General features: G+C 53.2%; 1 protein-coding gene and 1 non-coding gene across 2 annotated transcripts; both read left to right on the top strand.

Annotated features, from left to right (window-relative positions):
• Positions 1–2,741: 2,741 nt before the first annotated feature.
• On the top strand, positions 2,742–19,570 carry LOC122376415 (tyrosine-protein phosphatase non-receptor type 13-like). Its single transcript, XM_043356283.1, has 13 exons — positions 2,742–2,931; positions 3,731–3,968; positions 4,313–4,414; positions 4,998–5,185; positions 5,685–5,823; positions 6,335–6,580; positions 7,426–7,550; positions 7,960–8,037; positions 9,771–10,297; positions 10,691–10,780; positions 16,147–16,252; positions 16,673–16,809; positions 17,191–19,570. The coding sequence occupies exons 1-13, from the start codon at positions 2,906–2,908 to the stop codon at positions 17,517–17,519; spliced, it is 2,331 nt and encodes a 776-aa protein (XP_043212218.1). The 5' UTR covers positions 2,742–2,905; the 3' UTR covers positions 17,520–19,570.
• Trnar-ucg lies at positions 7,089–7,161 on the top strand. The gene has a single exon. It is a non-coding gene; the product is annotated as a tRNA-Arg (tRNA).
• Positions 19,571–20,487: the final 917 nt, after the last annotated feature.

Raw genomic sequence — 20,487 nt, 5'->3', positions numbered from 1 at the left:
CCTTTTTAATTATGCAGTTTTGCTTCTTAACTAGCTTTTAAGATAAACACGCCTCCCAACAAATGAAACTCAGAGACGACGCATTAGTCCTTTTCGCGTATTTCTTTCCTCTGTCGCCGAGCTAGTTACGACTATCATTCGGTGAGCCTCGGCACACCTAACTGCTATCATAAGAAACTTCCCGCGCGAAATAAGCAAGACGTACGCGCGCCCATCTGGTCAGGATGGCCTCTGTGGTGCATTTTGGCGCCAACCAAATTGGCGCCGGCGTGGCACTTCTATCCCGCCTTTTCTTGGTCTGGGCGTGTGTTACACATGGGCTGGGGAGCCTGAGATGTGAGGAAAAGTCTTATGTGGTGCTGCATATTGTGCACATGTGTAAGACCTAATTTCAGTTTATGCCGCGGTTATTGGATGAGGCTTCTTGGTGCACTTCCTTTTAGCTGTAAAGAAGCTAAAGAGGCTTGACTTCTGGGTTGTATTATATCCAAGGCACTTGACATATTTTTACACACTCAACAGAAACTAACAAGCTAAAGCAATGATTGCATCATTTCTGGCAATGTTCCCAGGCGTTGGTTGGCTGAGCCTTTTGTTGGGTTTAAAGAGAGTGGGATGTTGATAACATGCTTGTAATACTCAGGTTTTTTGTCCGGTTATCGGGTAACAGCTTAGCGTTTGGCGAAAGAGTTGCGAGAGGTAAAGCAGAGAGGGGAGTTAATTGCACGGTATGTACTGCGCGGGAACTGCTAACTACAAGTAAAACTACCACTAACTACAACTGTAAAAGTCGAAATGCTAAAAATGTTAAAATTTTAATACAATACAGTATATGATTTTTTATGACCCAACAAGAAATGACGCTTTATAAACATTCCAAAGCGGAATTAAAAATAGCGCATCATAAAACTCATACAATATAAATGAGTAGGCTGCCAAAGTGGTACCCAACTGCAAAGTCATCATCATTACATTTTCTCTCTCATGGCTCACATTTCCTCTCCCACACTTGGCTTCATTTTCATTCCACAATAGCACAGCCGTAGATATAACCCGAAAATAACCAATCAAAAGAAAAGGTGAGCGAAAATCGAGCAGTATGTAATACGATAGTCGCTCAGCCCACATCCAATTAGAAATCACGGCACCATTCATATCCGTCGGCCCTTTCCACTGGCACACTGACACTGCTTATAGTGTCAAATATGGCATCATCGAACTGCTCTCTTGTCGGCGTCTCCGCCTCTCTCTCTCTCTCTCTCTCTCTCTCTCTCTCTCTCTCTCTCTCTCTCTCTCTCTCTCTCTCTCTCGCCGTGCATATCATACTTTTGGATCCACCACTCCTCATTCTCTCTGACGCCGCTCGGCGCTGCCTAGCCTCCATTGTAGAGAACGGGCGGCCCATTGCCCTGGGAGCCTCTCTAACGCATATGGTATCCACAAGCAATAATGGGAGCGCACACCACCGGCCCTCTTGGCATTGAGAAGTCCAACCAACATACTCCGGGGGTCCTCCCGCATTGAGGAGTCCAACTACCGTACTCTGAGAGTCCTCTCAGCATTGAGAAGTCCCACAGTTCGGCCACACCTTCTCAGGACGAGTCTATAGTGGGAGGGGGAGGGGAAGGGGAAGCGGGTAAATGGAATAGACAGTCGGTCTTGTTTAGGGAGAATGTAAAGGATGCGTAGCGATTGAAGGTGCTTTGGAAAGGGATTTACTTCGCTTTGGCTTGGTTTAATGTGGGGTCTTGGATGTCAATCTTCACCTATGTTTTAACTTTTAATGCTTGGTGGCTTGGTGGATTTGCATGCTTAGTGGGTTTCGTTATAATGAATGTCTTACCCAGCAAGTTCGTAATGACATTTGGACAATTTGTCACAACATTCAACAAGTGTCGTACCAAGTGACATTTCCTCGCTCTGACCAGCGACTATCGTTCCTTTGGTCTCACTAGTGCCGACTCATCTTATCAATCTCCAAAGCCTCCACTGCTGAGCTTCTCAAAGCCATCCTCTAGTTATCTCAATCGCGCCTTACAGTATCCGTTCTGCTACTTCTTCTGGGCACAAGTGTTTCTGGAACCCTTGCGCAGTGTACTTTTCTGAAAATGATCGAGATCGTGCGATTGATCTTTCCTAGGATCTACCTTACACACTATTACACATGTGTCAAACCGGATCACCCTATATCAACTGACGAGAAACGCTCCCAACGCTTGATTGGCTATTTATCATGTCTGCGTGCCTTCATCTGGAAGCAATCGAGCCTACGTGCCTTCGGAGATAGGTAATTCAGTAAAGCCATTACAGGGCATACTCCGGCGTTTGCGAGCGTAGCGATATTTACACTCGAATTGCGCCAAGGCACTCAGCGTGTGTTATATATCTCTACGTGGTCTTGTGTGGCGTGATATGACGAAAACCTCCAACTCAGACTGTCTAAATCAATGTCGAAGTCGCTGAGTCAAACTGACGTGCGTTAATATCTTGTGAGGTAGGATTTCGAGAAATGTTCTTTTCTGAAATCCTCCTCCTGGAGTGTGTTGCTATCAATTAAGATCTTACGTATATACATACAATTAAGATCTTAGGTATGTATCTTATACCTATAAGGTCTCTGTGATTGCAATGACTGGCACGCAAATATTTACCGCCCGATGACACTCATTCTTACCTTCATGTTTGTATCTTTGGAATTTTTCCTTGTAACACATCCCACCGATCGCTTTCTTGGCAGATCTCGACCTCCACGGAGCTGCGTAACGCCTCCTGTGTCGTTTCCGGCCATTTTCCGGGCCGTCGCTCGCCGGAAACGCACCGGCTCCTGGGCCGGAAGCCGGCCACTTCCGGTGCGACTTCCGCCGGAAGTGGCGGCCATCGACACGATATTCTCCTGGAGAAGGATATGATCAGACTGATGGCCAGAGAATCGTAAGTGATGGGGCAGTGGGTGGGATAGAGTATTTATTTGGATATTTATCGAAGGGGGCATAGTTACTTAGGTGTGTGAGACGAAAAGTGTACAGTGGTGTGTGCACTACATACTGGAGTAATTGGGGTTACAGCTGGAGTTAGGCTGCTGTAACCTCGCGTTCATGGCCAAGAGACTCTAGCAAAATATAGACTCGTACACGTTTGCCGTATTCTTATAGGTATGTCCATGCCTCCATCCGTTTCCTATTTCGTGCCGAGGCCGTATAAGGTGTCCGATGTCGTGACTAGTTCTCCTTCCCACTGCTGTAGTTCACCTTCCCTCCGTGTTCTCGGCTCGTGCCGTGTATCGTGTCGCTCCCTTCACCGTGGAGTGGTGTCGTGACGGTAAGTAATGTGCACCCGGGCGCCGGCAGCCCGGGCCTTTATCGTCCGGATTGGTGGCGGCACGAACAGCCTGTGATGATGGAGGGTTGAGCTGGTGTGGAGGGGGGGATGGAGGGGGTTGTGTAGCACCAGGTCAGGGTGGGGGCTGAGCTGGGGTCGCGGGTGATCGGTGGTTGAGGAAGTGCTGAAAATGTTTGATGGTGGGTGTTTTTGCTGCGAGTTGTGGGGTGTGATGTGATGCGATGGATGACATCAGGATCTCGGCTCCTGTTCTCGTGGTGCGATGGATCTAGGCATTATTTGTAGCGATATGCTATCATAGTTACCTACCTGGTAATTACTTTTGACGTATTTGCAACGTATGTGAAACATATGTGCAGGATCTCTTGATTTACGATGCATTTCCCCACAGCACATCAGCGGAAAACCTGGCCACGTCCACTCCCAACCAGTCACTGGTGGCGCCGTCTGGCGGAGCGACGGTGGCGCCGCCACACGGCACTTTGCGGAGACGCCGTCCGGTGCGCCGCAAACCCTCTGCTCTATACGGCCCCCGGCCGGGCCGGCCCGAACCAGGAGAGAGGGTCTTCTGCGGGCCGGAGTTTGTCATCAGAGCCCGCGAGAAGCCGCGGAGACTCGACCTGACTCAGGTGAGGGGCTGGATGAATATGTTTGAACATTGGCGTGTCGTGTGATGGGAAAACGATCGGCACTCAAAATTGTTTGGAGATATTGTTACATTATCATGGGCTTTTGGGCAGAAGTGAAGCGAATAATCAGGGTAGAAAAAAACGGCAGCATGATGTTATTCTCGACCATAAAGCCAGCATCATTGACTTAGTATGTCGTGCTTATCGTTGTACTGACCCCCAATACGTACAGCGCCTGGGCGCATCCCATGAGTTACCAACCGGACACCCAGCTAACGTATACTACGATACTACATATAAAGAATTCTCTAACGCCCCTTCCCCCTCCTCCCCCACAATTACAGAAGTCTTCGGTATCCGGCTGCGTTCTGGTGATTCTGCTCAACGGTCAGAAGCTGGAGATCGGCTGTCAGCCCGACACCCATACTGTGGCGGACGTCACCAAGGTAGGACTATGACGTCATATTCTGGGTCTGGGAGGGGTTATGGTGGGTAGGGACTGGACTGTGAGCCGGACATACCGTGCCTGATATCACTGAGGTAATAGGACTATGCCGTCATATTCTGGGGGGTGGGGGGTGGGAGGGGCTGGGTGGTGGACTGACCGATTGCCGTTAGTGGACGGCCGTTTGGCTCGAATCAGCTTAGGACGAACCTTATGATTAGGTCGAGGTCGAGTGCGACCCTTTTAACTAATTCAGCTTGCTGTATGTTGATTTGCTGTTGCTATTTGTGCTTTTTCAACATGTAACTTGTTATGCATAACGTAGCAGCGTCATAACAAGTTTATTGTGTTGACTACGAGCTGACCTTTGAGGCTTTTTCGATGCGAATCGTATTGTTGACCCCCTTATGATTTATTTTAACATTAATATCTGACCACCTGAGCTGCTTTGACCCTCAATGACCCTATTTGACCCCGCTTGACCTCTCCACAGGCGGTATTAGAAGAGGAGCCCTACCCCCACCCCTCCCTGCTCGGACTGACCTAACCCTGACCTCACTGACCCCCCCCCCCTCCCCCGACAGGCTGTATTCGAAGAGGAGCCCTACCCTCACCCCTCCCTGCTGGGTCTGGCCGTGTCCGCGGACGGCGAGTTTCTGTTTCCGCCCCCGGGCACCAGGCTGAATAAGGCGCTAGTGTCGCCGGCCGGAGGGCGGCAGCTGACGCTCTACCAGAGGTTCAAACTCTACCCTACCGCGGACACGCTGCCAAAGTACGTGTGAGGGGGGGGCTGCTCAGTACACACACAGTATCAGAGTACAGAGTGTAGAGTGACCGGCTGCTGACGTTCTATTAAAGGTTCAAACTCTACCCTACCGCGGACACTCTACCAAAGTACGTGAGATGGGGGGGGGGGTCTCAGCTTACACAGGGGTGGTTGAGAAGATTACGGGGGCTGGTACAGAAAAGAAGACATGATGCATGGGAGATGCGAGAAAATAATTGGCATTATGACTCTAGCTCCGCTAATATGGTCAGTTTTTGATGCACGAGTGCCTCGTTCCATTGTAACTTTTCGTGTTTTGCATGTCATCAGCTTTCTAACAAAGTTTTGGCTCTGATGTGATGCCCTCGGCTATTGGTCGCCTTTTTTCAGCCAGATTACATCAACTGCAGCGACCTTGATGCTAAATATTCGTGACCCCACATTGTAAGGTCACGTGGTTCACCGCGGCTTATCCTAACCTTCCCCCTCCCCTTCGTCCGTGCAGGTCGGCGACTGGTCTGCACCTGCTGTACCTGCAGCTACGGCAGAACCTGCTGGAGAACTCTCTGGACGTCAGCTCCAACCAGGTGGTGCAGCTCAGCTCCCTGGCGCTGCTGGCAGAGTTCGGCGATAGGAGCGACAAGGTGAGATAGATCAGATCAGCAGCTGAGCTCCCTGGCGCTGCTGGCAGAGTTCGGCGATAGGAGCGACAAGGTGAGATAGATCAAACGTCAGCAGAGTTCGGCGATAGGAGCGACAAGGTGAGATAGATCAAACGTCAGCAGAGTTCGGCGATAGGAGCGACAAGGTGAGATGGATCAAACGTCAGAAGAGCTAGGGACAGGCGTGGCTTAATGAGATAGATCAACGACCGAGGTTTAGTGGGTTGAGGTAAACCCACTAGTGCCTTTGATAAAGGCAAAAGTTTAGGGATAAGGTAGAGGAAAGCAATAGCTGGTCACCTTGTTTCACCCATCCTAACAACATTCGCAAGACTTGCAGCCTTCTCTTGGGATACAACATCTGACCTGGCTGTGTCAGGATGGTACAGGGTACAAGATGTCTAGAATATTGACCCTCTGATGGTACATGAATCATGACTCATATAATGTCTCTGGCCGGCCTCTCATTTTCGTCTCTCTCCCCTCTCCACAGAGCTGCGCCGACTCGATGATCGAGGACAGCGGCGCTGCCTATTTCCTGCCGGAACACTACCTTCCCGAGCCGCTGACGTCACAGGCCGAGCTGCTGCGCCAGCTGACGGAGGGTCACGTGACGTGTGGCTCGGAGCAGCCCGGGGCGGCCGGCCAGGCCGGCGGGCCGGCGGCGGCCGAGCGGCGCTTCGTCAGGGTGGCGGCCGGGTGCAGGGGATATGGAAGGCATCGCTGCTCTGTGGATCTGGTGAGTTGAGTGGGGGAAGCCAGGTGGTGTTTCACGGCCGCTGCTAGCACGCTGTCAGCGCACGTGGTAAAGTCGGTTTCCATGGAGACATCAGCAGACTCGGATGCTCCAACGTTGAGTGACTTGACCACAACTTGTGACGCCAGCTCGCGAAATGCGCTGGCAGCGTGGTAGCAGCGTGCTAACAGCAGCCGTGAAACGACGACTTAGAGTGTAGGGAGGGGAGTTTATAGAAGAACAGCGGACACGACCTCAAGTTTAATGACTGCGGTTCAGTATATATTATGCATACACGTTGGGTTAGAAATGACCCTCTCCATCTTTGGACGATTTGGAGAAACGTTAGTGGATTTAGTATTGCCAGGGAAGGTTTTGTCTCGTCGCCTGGAAATCAATTACCGGCCAAATTAGTGCTCACGAGAGTTACTACTCGTGATGACGTCAAAGATTGAAGAAATGAGCAGTGCCGTCCAGTGTATCTAATTTGGAAGGCACAATTTGTTCAGCCGGCCGTGTGGCCTAATGGATAAGGCGCCTGACTTCGGATCAGGAGATTGCAGGTTCGAGTCCTGTCACGGTCAAAACTTTTCGCCGGTCGCACTCGCCCTAGCTCTGACCTCGAACCACGATGCGCGCAATGCTCGTAGGCTGCAACAATAATTTGGGACGTTATAGCACATTCATAAGGCAGTTGCTTGCTTTTCATTGCAATCATCTTTCATGGCATTTTGCTTTCGCGCACTTGGCAAGTTGGCAACGAAGTTCCAGCTCTCCTCTAACAAACCCTTCAACGCGTAATGCCTCGCTCCCCTGTTTGACGGCGTGTCTGATGTTTCCGTTTTCAGCGTGTCAAGTCGTACAGCACGTCGACGCTGTCCATCGACCCCAGCTGCCTGAGGCTGTCCCGGTGTGACCCCAGCGGTCGGTCCACGACCCGCACTCTGCACTGGTCCACCGTCTCCAAAATCGAGTGAGTTATGCAGGGAGTGAGTGAGTTACGCCGGGAGTGACGGAGCGACTCCGTGAGTTTGCTTGTGAATCATGCTGTGTTTGTTTGTGTTTTGATTTAGCCGTGAGTTATGTGAGGTGCTTCGTTGGTAGTGAGTACGTCGTGACTTGGTTAGTTGAGCTACGTCATCAAGCTAGCATATTAGCCAAATAGGGCACGACGTATCGCATCATGTATCTGACACGACCGGACCTTGTTCGACTCATCGGCCTAACCTGACTTGACCTGACCTATGCGATCCGTTTGTCCCCTCAGACCTGACCCGACGTGCCCGATTTATGTAATGCAACCTAACCTATCCTGTGTGATATTACGTGACTGACCTGTCGACCTGTCCAGCTCATCTGACCTGTTTGTAACCCTGCGGCAGGTACAAACACCGCTCCCGACGGCTGATTGTGAACACGGCCGGCGCCGAGGCCATGACCTTCTGTGGCGAAAAGGCCAAGTGAGTACATATTTCTCGGTACACTTGCTTTAGTTGTAGCGAGTACAGCTCGGTCTCACCCCTGTATCAATTATGGGCTTTTGTTTACCGTATGTGGTGCCGTTGGTGTTTGCCTGTTATGAAAATGCCTGTCGCGAGTCGTAAAATGGCGTTCATAGGCGGCGGAACGGGGGAGGGGGCAACGGGGCACTGTGCCCCCCCCCCTGATTTTGCCATGCTCTATGGGCGTTGTATGGAAAGAATGGGACCAAAAGTCGGCTGGCTATCTCTACCCGTTGCTCCCAGCCAAATCTGGCACGGATGCTTACTACCCACGACGGTGATAAAAGTCTCTTTCATTCTCCTTATTTCCCTCACGGCAGGCGTTGATTCCCCTTTTATTCACCTCAACAAACTCCTCCTGGCACACACCCATCCAAGCCGAGTGAGTGCAGCGGCGGGCGGCCTGGGGTGGCCCGTCTTACCCCGCACGGCGTTAGAAATATCGGGACACGAACACTAGCTGCCCATACCACACGTGGCTCCCTTTCCCTCTGACGTCAGCACGTGACGTCACTGGCGGCTGGCGGCCGGCCGGGTTATGGGCAGCTACTGTGGTGAGACCCACAAGGCGACTACGGAAACCACCTAGGAGGTCGGTCGCTCGCGGGAGCCGCTGAGTTTGCCGACACGGTCGGCGGTGGGTGGTGGCATGATTCTGGGCATCCGTGGTAGGTCGAGACGGACGTTGGGTTGGACCATTTCTTGGAGAGGAGTTGAAGCGTTGCCCGTATACGATTGTTGTTTGGTGATTACTGATTTACCTTGCTACATTGCCTTTTGTAAAAGAGGGATTTGGGCCGCCGCCGCCCTACGCACTTACTAGCCCGGGCGGAGGAAGGACCAAAGCGGAGGTGCTTTTCGTTGCGTGAGGACGGGCAACTTAGTTAGCCGCGCTGCCGCGTGCACCCTCCTCTGACTAGTCCGTTTCGCTCGTGATCTGACTCAGACCAGGCGGCTCAACGCATGTCGTGGAGCAAACAAAAATCGTCCGTCGCTCCCCCGGGTGAAAAGGGCCTGGGGTGGAAATTGAATCTGTTTGATATCGTCGTGATTCATTTGTGTCATTACAAAGTTAATAATTGCTTATTGATTGATTATTAGGTGATGCTCAATCGTGGACATGTCCGGATTTCTCCCTCGTCATATGTTAGTTTAAAAAAAGATCTCCTTTTACGGCTATCAAACCTCATCTCAGTTTTCACCATACGCTCATTTGTGGCTGGCTTCCTGGTAAAGCTGCAGTCACAGATCCTCATTCGAGTGCGCTGAGGTCAGTCCAGCGCTCATAATTAGCTGATGTTTCACCAACCACCACTTTTCAACCGCTCGTCATCCATTTTATCACAGAGTGTCTTGTCGGTGCCATGACCGTTCGTATAAGTTCCAACTACCTGATGTCCCCTAGTGCGTCATAGCCCGTACCCTCCAATGCCATTACATCCAAGTCTTGTGTTCGCCACCTTTATCAACGCATTGACCGAACAGATGTGTCGTATTTTAACCGACATTGGACCCAGTAATCCTTCCGCCCACGTATAAAATGCTTTATGCCCTCCTCGCCACAGGTGTGTGACCTGTGATCCCAGTGTTCGCGCTGTGTAATATGTGAAACTCCCCTCCAAAAGTGCGTGCGATGGCCCTGACCCCTCCGCGTCTGCTTTGTGTAACCGTGACCCTCCCCTTCCCCGCAGGCTGCGCTGTCTGGAGTACATGCTACAGCAGCACCTCACTTCTTTTCGCGAGGGTCTCCACCTCACGGCCGGGTCAGGTCAACCTACTCAGGTGTACCGCGCTAGAGCGGACCCCACCTCCCCTCAGCTAACTCACTACTGTGTGAGGACGCCTCTCTCCTCCCTGACCAATCGCGCGGCGACACGTCACGCAGTGGCGGCCAATCAGAAGGCGGCATCGCCTGACCTGAAGGCGGCGCCTGTGTCGGCGGCCAATCAGAAGCCAGCCCCGGCCGGGTCGACCAATGGGAGGACGCCGGCGGCGAGGAGGACCAATGAGAACGCGGGGTCGTCTCCGGAGCTGACCAATCAGCTGGAGGAGAGTCCGGCGGCGGCCAATAGGAGGCGGCGGAGCGCGGGCGGCCCGCTGCGCCAGCGCCAGGTGTCTCGTGGCGCCGCCAGGTGGCGCAGCGCCAGCCAGCTGGCGCCGGGCCGGCCGGCGGCGGCGGCACGGGACGGCAGTCCGCCGGCCAACGGAATACGCATGGGTGAGTGCCGGTGGTAAAGGGGGCTGGTGAGGGCGGAGATAAAAGGCTATGCTCCTGGGTTAACAGCTGTGAGGTTTTGATGTTTGCTTTGTTGCCCTAGTGTAGCCTTGTTAAATTTGTTAGTATGTTCGATGAACCTTGTGTCTTTCGGTTATTCAACCTGCTTTTCTCAATGACTCACTGTTATTTTTCTTAGCTTCGTTTTAATTCTCTCATTATTTTTTCCCAGTATTGTCTCTTTGTCGCTCCTATAAAATGAGTTGACATATCGGAAGTATTAGGCAAACACCGCTCAGTCAGCACACTGCAGCGAAAACCAGCGTGAATCTATCTGTTCACGGGGCCACGGGCACGTCTAAAGTACTCGTCCGTAACAATATGTATCTTTTCCAGGAACGCGTGTGCCCGTCTCGGCGCTGCAGAGACAAAAGCTGCGCAGCCGAGAGGCGCTGCCGCATCTTACTGACGGTGCCTACGTCATCGGTGAGTCAGCTGGTAGTGATTGTGCTGTCAAATTGCATTTCATGCATTTCATACACAATGCATTTCGTATACAATTTTTATTGTTATTTTGTATGCTCAGTTTTTTGTCGAATGTCACATCACCTACCTTGCTAGATTATCACTCACTGACGTTTATTTTCCTCAGTCGATAGAACCATGTTATGCTGTGAATCAGGGCAGACGAAACACTATCTTCTCTTGTTATGAGAAGCTCCTCTATTGACAACTCGCGCGCATTTCATCAAGCTTCGACATTTTGAACGACAGCACAAAATGTGGCGATAGCTTGCTTGGGTGCTTGACCTTCATTGTTTGTCGAAATGTTTTCACTCTTGTTGATATAACTATATCATATTATCTGAGTTTAGATCCGTGCTTTTTCGATAATGAATTATAGACGCCCGCTTCTCTATTCGATCGGCGGCGGGGGTGGCTAGGACTGCGCTGAGCCGCCCACTCAGGGCGGGGGCGGGGGCGGCCATGGGCGACACGGGCGAACCACCGGCGGCAATCCGACCTCGAATCCAACGCCTGCTCCTCTCCGACGAATACTACGAGTTCGAGGAGCTAGTGCTCGTCGAGGCGGCATTCGCTCAGGTGACCCGCCGCGGTCGTGGCCTGCGTCAGGTGCAGATTGCCGTCACGCCCACAAAGTTCATCATTGCTACCGATGAGCTGGGCGGCGAAGATGCTGACAGTCTGTTCTACCTGGCTCCTGATGATGTAGACTCTGATGCTGACTTGGATACGCTAGAGATGGTGAGCATTGTACCGATTGAGTGCGTCAATCTGAGTGTCTTCTCTCGAAGACGGCACAAGCTAAAGGCGCGGTTCTGCAACGGGAAGGTGTACTACTTCGAGTTGAGCGAGCGCGGTTCGCTGGGCGGTCGCGCGGCCGACTCGGTCTGGCGCCAGTGGGAGGAACGTGTGGAGTTCCTCTGCCCCAACCTCAACTCTTCTTCTTCGGAGACGTCGGTGGCCAACACGAGCTCGACGTTATCGACGCTGGAGCGGCGGCGCAGTCTGCGTCAGCTGGCGGCGGCCGGGAGGGGGCAGGTGCAGGTCAGCTGGTTCGCCCGCGGTGGGCAGGTGGCCAGTGGTGTCGGATCTCAGTCCCAGCGGGCCGACTCCTCAGTGTGGCTGACCTCTGAGGAGCAGGATGTGAAGCCGTCCCGCCCGGAGCCGGTGAAACCCCAGCCGCCGGCACCTGTCGTGCCGCCGCTGCCCGCCGTCTCCGCCACCACCGACTCGTCGGCTTCGACGTGCTCCACGTGCGGCTCGACGTCGACCTCGTCGGAGACGTCGTCGGGAACGTCGGCCACCACGACGGCGACGACGACGCGTACGACGCGCACGGCTCGAACGTCCGTCCGCACACCGGCGGGGACGGGCGGCGCGCGAGGGCAGACTCCGCCGCCTCCAACAACCCCGGCTGGGACTCTGGAGCGGCGCAAATCTCAGACGCTGATGATAAACCGATTCGGCACAGGCGTGGAGGAGAAATGCACGCTGAGTCTGTATCTATCAAGTGATGTGTCGCTTGAGTTGAGCGCTGCGGATAAACAGCGACTCAGTGCTTTCACGAAAGTCGCCGATGATGCGCTGCAGCTTTGGGAGCTTTCCGCGCTGTCGAGAAAGCGGCGGCATACGCGTCACTCTGTGCTGGCTCCTCTAGCGGAGCGTCAGCTCGGCTGGACGCTGCTCTCACCAACTGGGCGCCACATGGCCCGTGTACGCCGAGCCGCCTCTGAAACCCGGCTGGGGCCCGTGGCAGTCCGGAGACGGGTGTGTGGCCAGGCACGAGGCGCGGAGTTTCATCTACCGCTGAGGAGAGGAGATTTGTGCGCGACGTCTTCTGTAGAGGATCTAAGTACGATCCCTTCAGCTGGGAGGGAGTCTGTGTCTACTGAAGGACGAGCCGTGTTCTGGAGACCCGAGCAGACTGAGAGACCTGTACTGGCCCGAGCGGTCTACACTCGCCGGATGGAGCTTCTGAAAGAATTCCGCGTGGCACATGAAAAGCTCCGCGCTGCTGAGACACGTCGTAGTAAAGAGAAACAATCCAAGGTAGCTCGGAGCCTCTCCAAACTATCCGCACGTGCGAAACAGTCCGCAACCAGTCAGGCGATCAAATCCACCTACAAGCAGCTATTTCGGTCGTTCTCTGGGACATCTCGACCGGGAAAGAAGCGCGACTCTGAAGACGCAGGCCGCCGGACGGCCTCTGAGGGTCGCGTGGGGAGCAGTCAGCAGTCTGTGGGCCGCCAGAGGAGTGTCAGTTTGTCCCCTATGCAACGGCAGAGGAGAGGGGATAATGGTGATAGCACGGCGATTGGCTCCGGCGCGGCGGGCACCAGTGGGGGCGGATCGCTGGCCTTCTGTCGGTTTATGAGCCCGCGGCGGGGTGGCTCGCCAGAGCCGGACGTCGTGTCTCTATCACAGCGAAGTGAGACGTGTTCGCTGGCGTCGGACGGAGCTATCACACTCAGTGAGGCGCTGTCACTCGAACCGTCACTACTAGACTCTGTGTCTGGTACAACAGCTCCTCATGGGCTCGGAGGCGGCGCTGGGGCGCGATCCGACTCCACGGCAGCCACCATGCCCGGGTGTACCACGCTGCGCCGAGTGAGAGAGATAGACTCAGCGGTACTGGCGCATCAGATGACGCTCATTGACCGAGAGATGCTGCGGAGAGTGTCGGCGGCACAGCTGATGGCTCTTCTGACCCGGCCCGACCCGCGAATTCTGGAACCGCTTGTGACGGCTATGTTATTCTTCCATCGGATTGTATGCCTCGTAACGACCAATGTCTTACTCGAGGAGACCTCCCGTAACCGAGCTAAAGTGATCACCAAGCTAGTGACTGTAGCCGAGCGGTGCTATCACCTACGTAACTTCCACTCCTGTAAGGCTTTGCTGAGTGGACTACAAACCGTGCCCGTATTCCGACTCAGGCAAACCTGGGAGCATATGAAAACCAGACACGACCGAAAATACCGCGCCTTCAAGAGTCTGTCGAAGTTGTTTGCTGACACGCGTCTACCTCCGTACCAGCGTGTGGCTGCTGACGTGGCTGCGTCCGGACAGGCGTTCGTGCCATTCTTGGGAGATGTCCTAGCGTTGGTGCTGGGTCACAACCGACCTCCAGCGGCCGGCGCGATTCGGCGACCCGAAGACGCTCCGCCGGGCAGTCCTGTGCTGAGCTGGGTCCGCCAACACTTCGACCCACCACCAGAGGAGGTAGCTGCCCGTAAGAGGGTCCTCCAGAGGAAGTACGTGACCCGCTGGCGCGCGGCCGTGAGGTGTAGAAGACTCTCCGCTCGCCGGTATAGGCCGTCATGGCTACAGGGCTCGGCCGGTCGCGCTGGGGGTGGCGGGGTCGGTGCGTGGCCTCACGAAGCACCCGCCCGCCGCCGTCTCCGTCACCGCCTATCCGAGGACTGCGCGGCGGTGGCTGCGCCGTCGGCGGCGGCCGTGCGCGTGTCTCGGCTCTGGACCCGCTGGCGGCGCTCGGTGGAGACGTACCGGCTCGAGGAGCGGCCCCTGGTGAGGGAGTACCTCCTGCTGGCGCGCCACTACACCATGGAGACGGCGCTGGGTCTGAGTCTGGACCGGGAGCCGCCGGACGGCAGCAGCTGCACGCTCTGCTCCAACACGGGCGTGGTGACGGATACGTCAGCTGATCCGGTCAGTCAGACCGGGTGACAGCGGGCGTGACAGTGGGCGAGATAGTGAGGTGACAGTGGTGACTGTGGTGGCAAAGGGGATAGCTCGAATTTGACAGTGTTAGCGACTGAGGCGCAGAATAAGATCACTGTAATATGTAATATGACACAGGGGCGTAGATTACAAAATCACATCAATGTTCGGCGATTGAGAGCGCAGCGTATGTGGAGGGGAATGGAGTACAGTGATTGAAGCTGTGATTCATTCAAAACACGGAATACTGAGCCAGTACAACGAAAACAGAATATGCGTCGGGCAGATCACGAACAACCGGCTGCTGAATGGAAAAATAAAACGATCATGCGCTAACACAAGATGAAACAAGAGCAGATAAGATGCAAGTTAAAATGAATAAGTGAATACGCAAGGCAGCTGTCTGAAAGGGCAATGCATTGTTGCATGTAAGAAGTTTAATTGAATGATGCTAGAACTGGCATTTCAAAATACCTCTTCTTTCCATCAAGATGCTGCGAGAACCATTTGACAAGATTATCCGCGTATTGGCTGGTGTATCGTTAATCTAATCCTTTCCGTGGACTTCGCTGAGGCATTGGCTCTAGCATCATTACTGATCCGGGAGTCGTGACTACGAATAATGATATCGACGGGAAGAGACCCTCTCAATGGAGGATTTCGGCAGGAAGCCTGATTACGCTCGTTCGGAGCGTCTTCAAAGCCCATCTGTCTCTAACAATGAGGCACCGTGCGTGGAACTCGAGCCAACTCAACGCATTTCGCTACAGGGCGCACACACTCGATAGTGTCTCAATAAGGAGTGCTGTGCCGTATTCAATCACGGAATCGACAGACTGCACGGTGGGTGGGATAGCTGCGCTCTGGAGCATAAGGCAGTTTATTGGTAAAAGTAGCCACGGGTTGGGGTTTTGTACAGCGTTTGGTACAGGCTTTCGGGGGTCTTGGATGTCGTTTATTCGGAAAATACATATGTTTGTCGAACGAACGTTTTGGCCGTATTGTTTTCAGGAGCGTTTGAAGAGATAAAACATTTTGTGGAATGCTGCCTCTTTTTGTCTCTTTTTTTACGTGTGAAATGCGATCGATTTGAACTAAACGTGTGTAGGGCTCAAAATAATGCAACGTGCCACCACAAATCGATTTTTTCAGTTCTTGGGAAATCTGAACTCATTACTGGATGCAGATGTCTTACCTCATCCCAACGTTTTCTCCAAACAAAACCCCTATACGATCTTCAATTCAACGAGAACATCCCTCAGTCCTCACGCACACCGCGCTTCCATTCGTTCACTTCAACTGAGTCAGATACCCTTCGTCCGTCCATACTCACCGTGCCCTCTGTTTCCGTATTTCCAGCAGCGGAGGTGCTCGCCACCCCTGACCTGACGGGCAACGTGACATCCCCCTCCGCCCATACTCACTGTCCCCTGTGTTTCGTATTTTCAGCAGCCGAGGTGCCGGCCACCCCTGACCTGACAGTAGGCCAGCTCACTTCACTCTGACGTTCTCTAATTTACTCACTCTTTATTCGTGTTTTCAGCGGCGGAGGTGCCGGTCACCCCTTACCTGACGGCTCCCCCGGGACATCTATCTCCCCCCCCCCTCTGCCCATACTCACCGTGTCCCCTTTGTTCGATTTTCAGCGGCCGAGGTGCCGGCCACCCCTGAACTGACGGCTCCCCCCGGTACTCGGCCCGTGGACGGCAGTACCGGAGACCTCAGACACACCGCCGGCGTGTTCAACATTACGTGAGTAGCTGACGGGGGGGGGGGGGGGAGGTCAGTTCCAGCGGAAGGGCAGTGTTTTTATGAAGCGTGTGGATCAATTGCTATCGGCGCGTCACTCGATTTGAGGCATGGGGCAAAGTAAGATGTGTTGCTCTTCATTGGTTCGTTGTTTTTTACTTTGCTTGGTTTAGCCACTGTATTCCATTTGTTAATAATTTTTGGTCTGTTTCGCTGTCTGATTGCTGAACATGTTTATTCCACCATGAAATTGCATTTCAATGCGTAAAACTTGACCGTCTCGGAGCTGACATATATCAATCATTCTACGGCTACCCTGTCCCTCTTCTTGCCTTTTTCCCTTCCCTTGTCTCCAACTCTACACTTGCAACCTTCACTCCCCTCGCGATCACCACCCTCTAACATCTCTCCCCCCATTCACAGGCTCCACCGGTGCCCCCGTACCGGCGACCTCGGTGTGCGGGTGGTGCGGGCTGCTGCTGCCGCTGACGGGGGTCTCCTCACGGTGGAGACGGTCACCGCGGCCGGGCCGGCCGGCACGCGAGCTCTCATCGCAGGAGGTGAGGGACATGAAGGGAGGGAGTGGTAAAGTAATCTTGGGGAGGGGACGGAGTTAAATACTAGTAATGAGATAGGGAGGAGACTAGGGAAGAAACTTTACGTTTTATGACTTGATGCATCATGGAAGTTGCCCCGCTGCCTTTTTTACTTTGTCGGCAGTATCTATTCAGCTAAGAGACATCTGAATTATTGTGTGTGTTTTGTCAGAGCTAGCATTATTATGTGTCATGTAGCTACAACTTCTTTGAGCATCCAAAATGGACGCCCCCTTGTCTTGTCATTGGTTCCAGGTTTTTCGTTCGTTTCTGACATCTGTCCTGACCTTCGTGCTCCCGTTCGCCCGTCCACATATGTGACGTCACCCCTCCCTCCTCTGTCAGGTGACGTCATCACGCACATCTCGGGCTGCCCGCTGCGGCCGCTCTCCTACTCTGCCGCCGTGGACCGACTCCGGCGCGCCGTTGACCCCGTCACTCTCACCGTGATCCGCCGCGGCGACGGTGGCGCCGCCTCGCGGATCGACAGTGGCGCTTCCAAGCGGCCGGCCGACGAAGACGCGGGTGATGGGGATGATGTGAGCCGCGGCTCGCTGGAGAAGCGCCTGTGTCGAGATGGTCCCGGAAGGGAGAGTGTGAATGATTTGGTGATTGGACGGCTGACGCGGCAGCTGAGTGGGGACTGTCTGGCCACGCCGGAGGGCAAACGGTGAACGTGGTCAGCGGATAGGACCCAGGAAACGAGAGGACGGATTGAGATAGCGGTCACGATACTAGAGGAACAGCCGTCCACGCTGGGGTCAGTGTCTCAATCGAACAAGGTTTAGCCCAGCCCAGCCCAGCTCAGCTCAGCTCAGCTCAGCTCAGACCGCCCAGACAAGATTTACACCCAGAGAGATTCTTTGGAGGGGCTGGAACAAGGGATGAATGGGTTTCATATAACATTCTAATCAGGGATGCGGAGCCGTGGAAATTTCAGACGGCTCCGGCTCCGGCTCCGGCTCCGGAGAAAAAAATCGGCTCCAGCTCCGGCTCCGGCTCCGGGTGAAATGTTATGGCGGCTCCGGCTCCGGCTCCGGCTCCGAGTAAAATGGTCCGGCTCCGGCGGCTCCGGCTCCGGCGGCTCCGGCTCCGACTCAGTACATCCCCTATGCAATCAATTAAATACGGGTGGAAGAAAAATTGGATTGGTTATACGCGTTACTCTTTGCCATGACCGGCTCACCGCGTCCCCGCGCCAACGCACCTCGGAGAGAACCGGCAGAACAAAGGGCTAGGAAGCGATGGCATTGGAAACGCAGTCGCCGCGAATCGGAGTTCAGTGAACCATCGTAAGCTGACACCCGTCTCGGCTGCATTGGGGGGTGAGGGGTGGGGGGTGTGTGGGATGAGACGGTGCTGGGAGTCGCAGTCCACTGCACTGGTTTGAAAACAATGGCCGTCACCTGATGACTGGTCCTCATGTTCTGGGGATGCAGTAGACGTGGGGGGGGGGGGGGAAGAGCAAACAGGAAGTTGTTTGCGTACTGTGGAATACTGGGGATATTCGGATTTTTTCATTCACTTGATGGCCCATGACGTAAGTACCATATATTTTACTGCCTTGTACTGTCAAACCGAACTAGGTCAATTATTTTTTTCCTCTTCAAAAAATAAAAAGGAGCCGGAGTCGCCCCCTTTTTTGGCGGCTCCGGCTCCGGCTCCGGCTCCGGGCTATATTGTTTCACGGCTCCGGCTCCGGCTCCGGCTCCGGGCAAAATATGCCGGCTCCGGCGGCTCCGGCTCCGACTCCGGCTCCGGCTCCGCATCCCTGATTCTAATAGAAGGATTTGTGGAGTTTTGGTGCCAGTAGGACCTCTGGTATGAATCCCCAAGATTGGCGGAGCGGTGCCCGCTAGAGGATAGTGGGATCTTAGTAGCCGTGTTTGAGAACGGAGATGGACTGCCTGAGGATTGATCAACTCTGGGCTTAGGCGGTTCTGTCACCCGCCGTCGTCTACTAGGCTATTTATTTGGGCTATTGTAACGGGCCAGTTGGGTGTAGAAGTGTAGATCGGACTGATTGGGGATCAATGTTGACGATGGCATGATGGGAGAAAATGACGGGGACAGACGTACGAAGCTGCTCATTCGCCAAGAATGCGCTACATTCCGAGCGATCGCTTTGGAGCAGCACTTTCCCGCTTTGTATGCGGCTGATTTATTTAACATGAACGCCGTCTTTGCTCCGTGGGCTTGCTGGGGTGGCCTCTAGTGCTGGATGGATGTGTTTTCTGTAAATATGACGATTTTTGCCGATGGTTTGCGACAAATGGTGACTACATGAGCCTATGATGATGATCGTGGATGCAGTGGTACGTTTTTAGAGTGCGATGTTTGATTGACGATTTAAGTATTATCGAAATGAATGGGTACTCTGTCGTTCTAAGTGGTGTGTCAGTTTGGGATTCGTTTGCTCCGCTTCGCTTTGTGCATTGTAGTCTAGAAGCTATTGATGCCCCTTTATTGCCAGACTGTAGTCCAGAAGCTCTTTTATGTGCCCCTTTGATGCTGGTGTTTTGGTTTTCTAGGCCACAATTATTGCCATTAACTAAGGGATAGTTTTCGCAGTATTATTATATCAGGCTTTCTTCTTAGTATCTGTCTCGTATAGGCTTTCTAATGCTTTCCTGTGAGATTTGAGCATTAATCAATGTTTCTTTGCCCCGCCAGTTGTATGCCAGGTTATGTTTTGTACACCAAAGAATAAATGGCTCGTCGCAGAGTAATTTTTGCTGAATTCGTAAAGCGAATTACCATGTCACGGGAGGTCGCTTACGGTTTCCTTCACCGGAACCCATTGTAATACGCGACTGGAAGAAACTTTCCGATTTCTTTATGGCCTGCTCTATAACCTAAAGTTGACCTTTACGTATGCATACAAGATGTATACAGTATTCCACAAGATTAAACGATAAAAGACAAGACACGCAACAAAAAGCAGCTATCGGGATGATTTGGAGTTTCATCCGTCCCTAGGCCCTAGCATTAACCAGTTCGAATATACATGAAGCAGAGGTCAATATTGATTTGAGACGTGTCGATACGGAAGGTGTTTCGCCAGCCGACGAGGCTTTTGAAAATATTCAATGAACAGTGAACTGTCAGAGCTGTTAATCATGAGTAAAGGGAGCGAGATCGGATAAAACACCGCGTCCAGTACCCGTACGGTTGGACCGAAAATAACTCGAGAACTGGGAGCAAGAAAACCCGAACTGGTATCGAGAATGGCTGGATAAACGTTATAAGCGAACTGCGAGTGCGGAAACCGTCGAAGCTGGTTCACTGTCTGATAACGGTAAATGTGAAGCTAAAATGTGCTCGTCGAACAAAATTCGAACTGATGTCATAATCCATTGCGATGACAAAGTGATGGCAAAGCGGTTGCTTGGTGCGAGCAGGATTCAATAGCGGCTATGTTGTGCGGGAAGCCTGACTAGCCACATCACAACTGCGTGTTCATACAAGGCTTGCCACTGCGTCTGTAGTGGAAGATTATGACGATGATTCCTTTGAAGACAAGCGATAACTACAAACGGTCGTTCCTGACGACACCGTCAATCTGCTTGTTGACGAGAGCAAAACAGGCAAAACACCTTTCTCCCTTCGTTTTATTTTCCAGCTGCATGTATTGCATATGAA

Source organism: Amphibalanus amphitrite, unplaced genomic scaffold (assembly GCF_019059575.1).
Source record: "Amphibalanus amphitrite isolate SeventyFive unplaced genomic scaffold, NRLGWU_Aamphi_draft 002128F_arrow, whole genome shotgun sequence".
NCBI classification, from domain to species: domain Eukaryota; kingdom Metazoa; phylum Arthropoda; class Thecostraca; order Balanomorpha; family Balanidae; genus Amphibalanus; species Amphibalanus amphitrite.
Note: the sequence above shows the minus strand (reverse complement) of the source record. Positions and strands in the feature narration are given on the sequence as shown.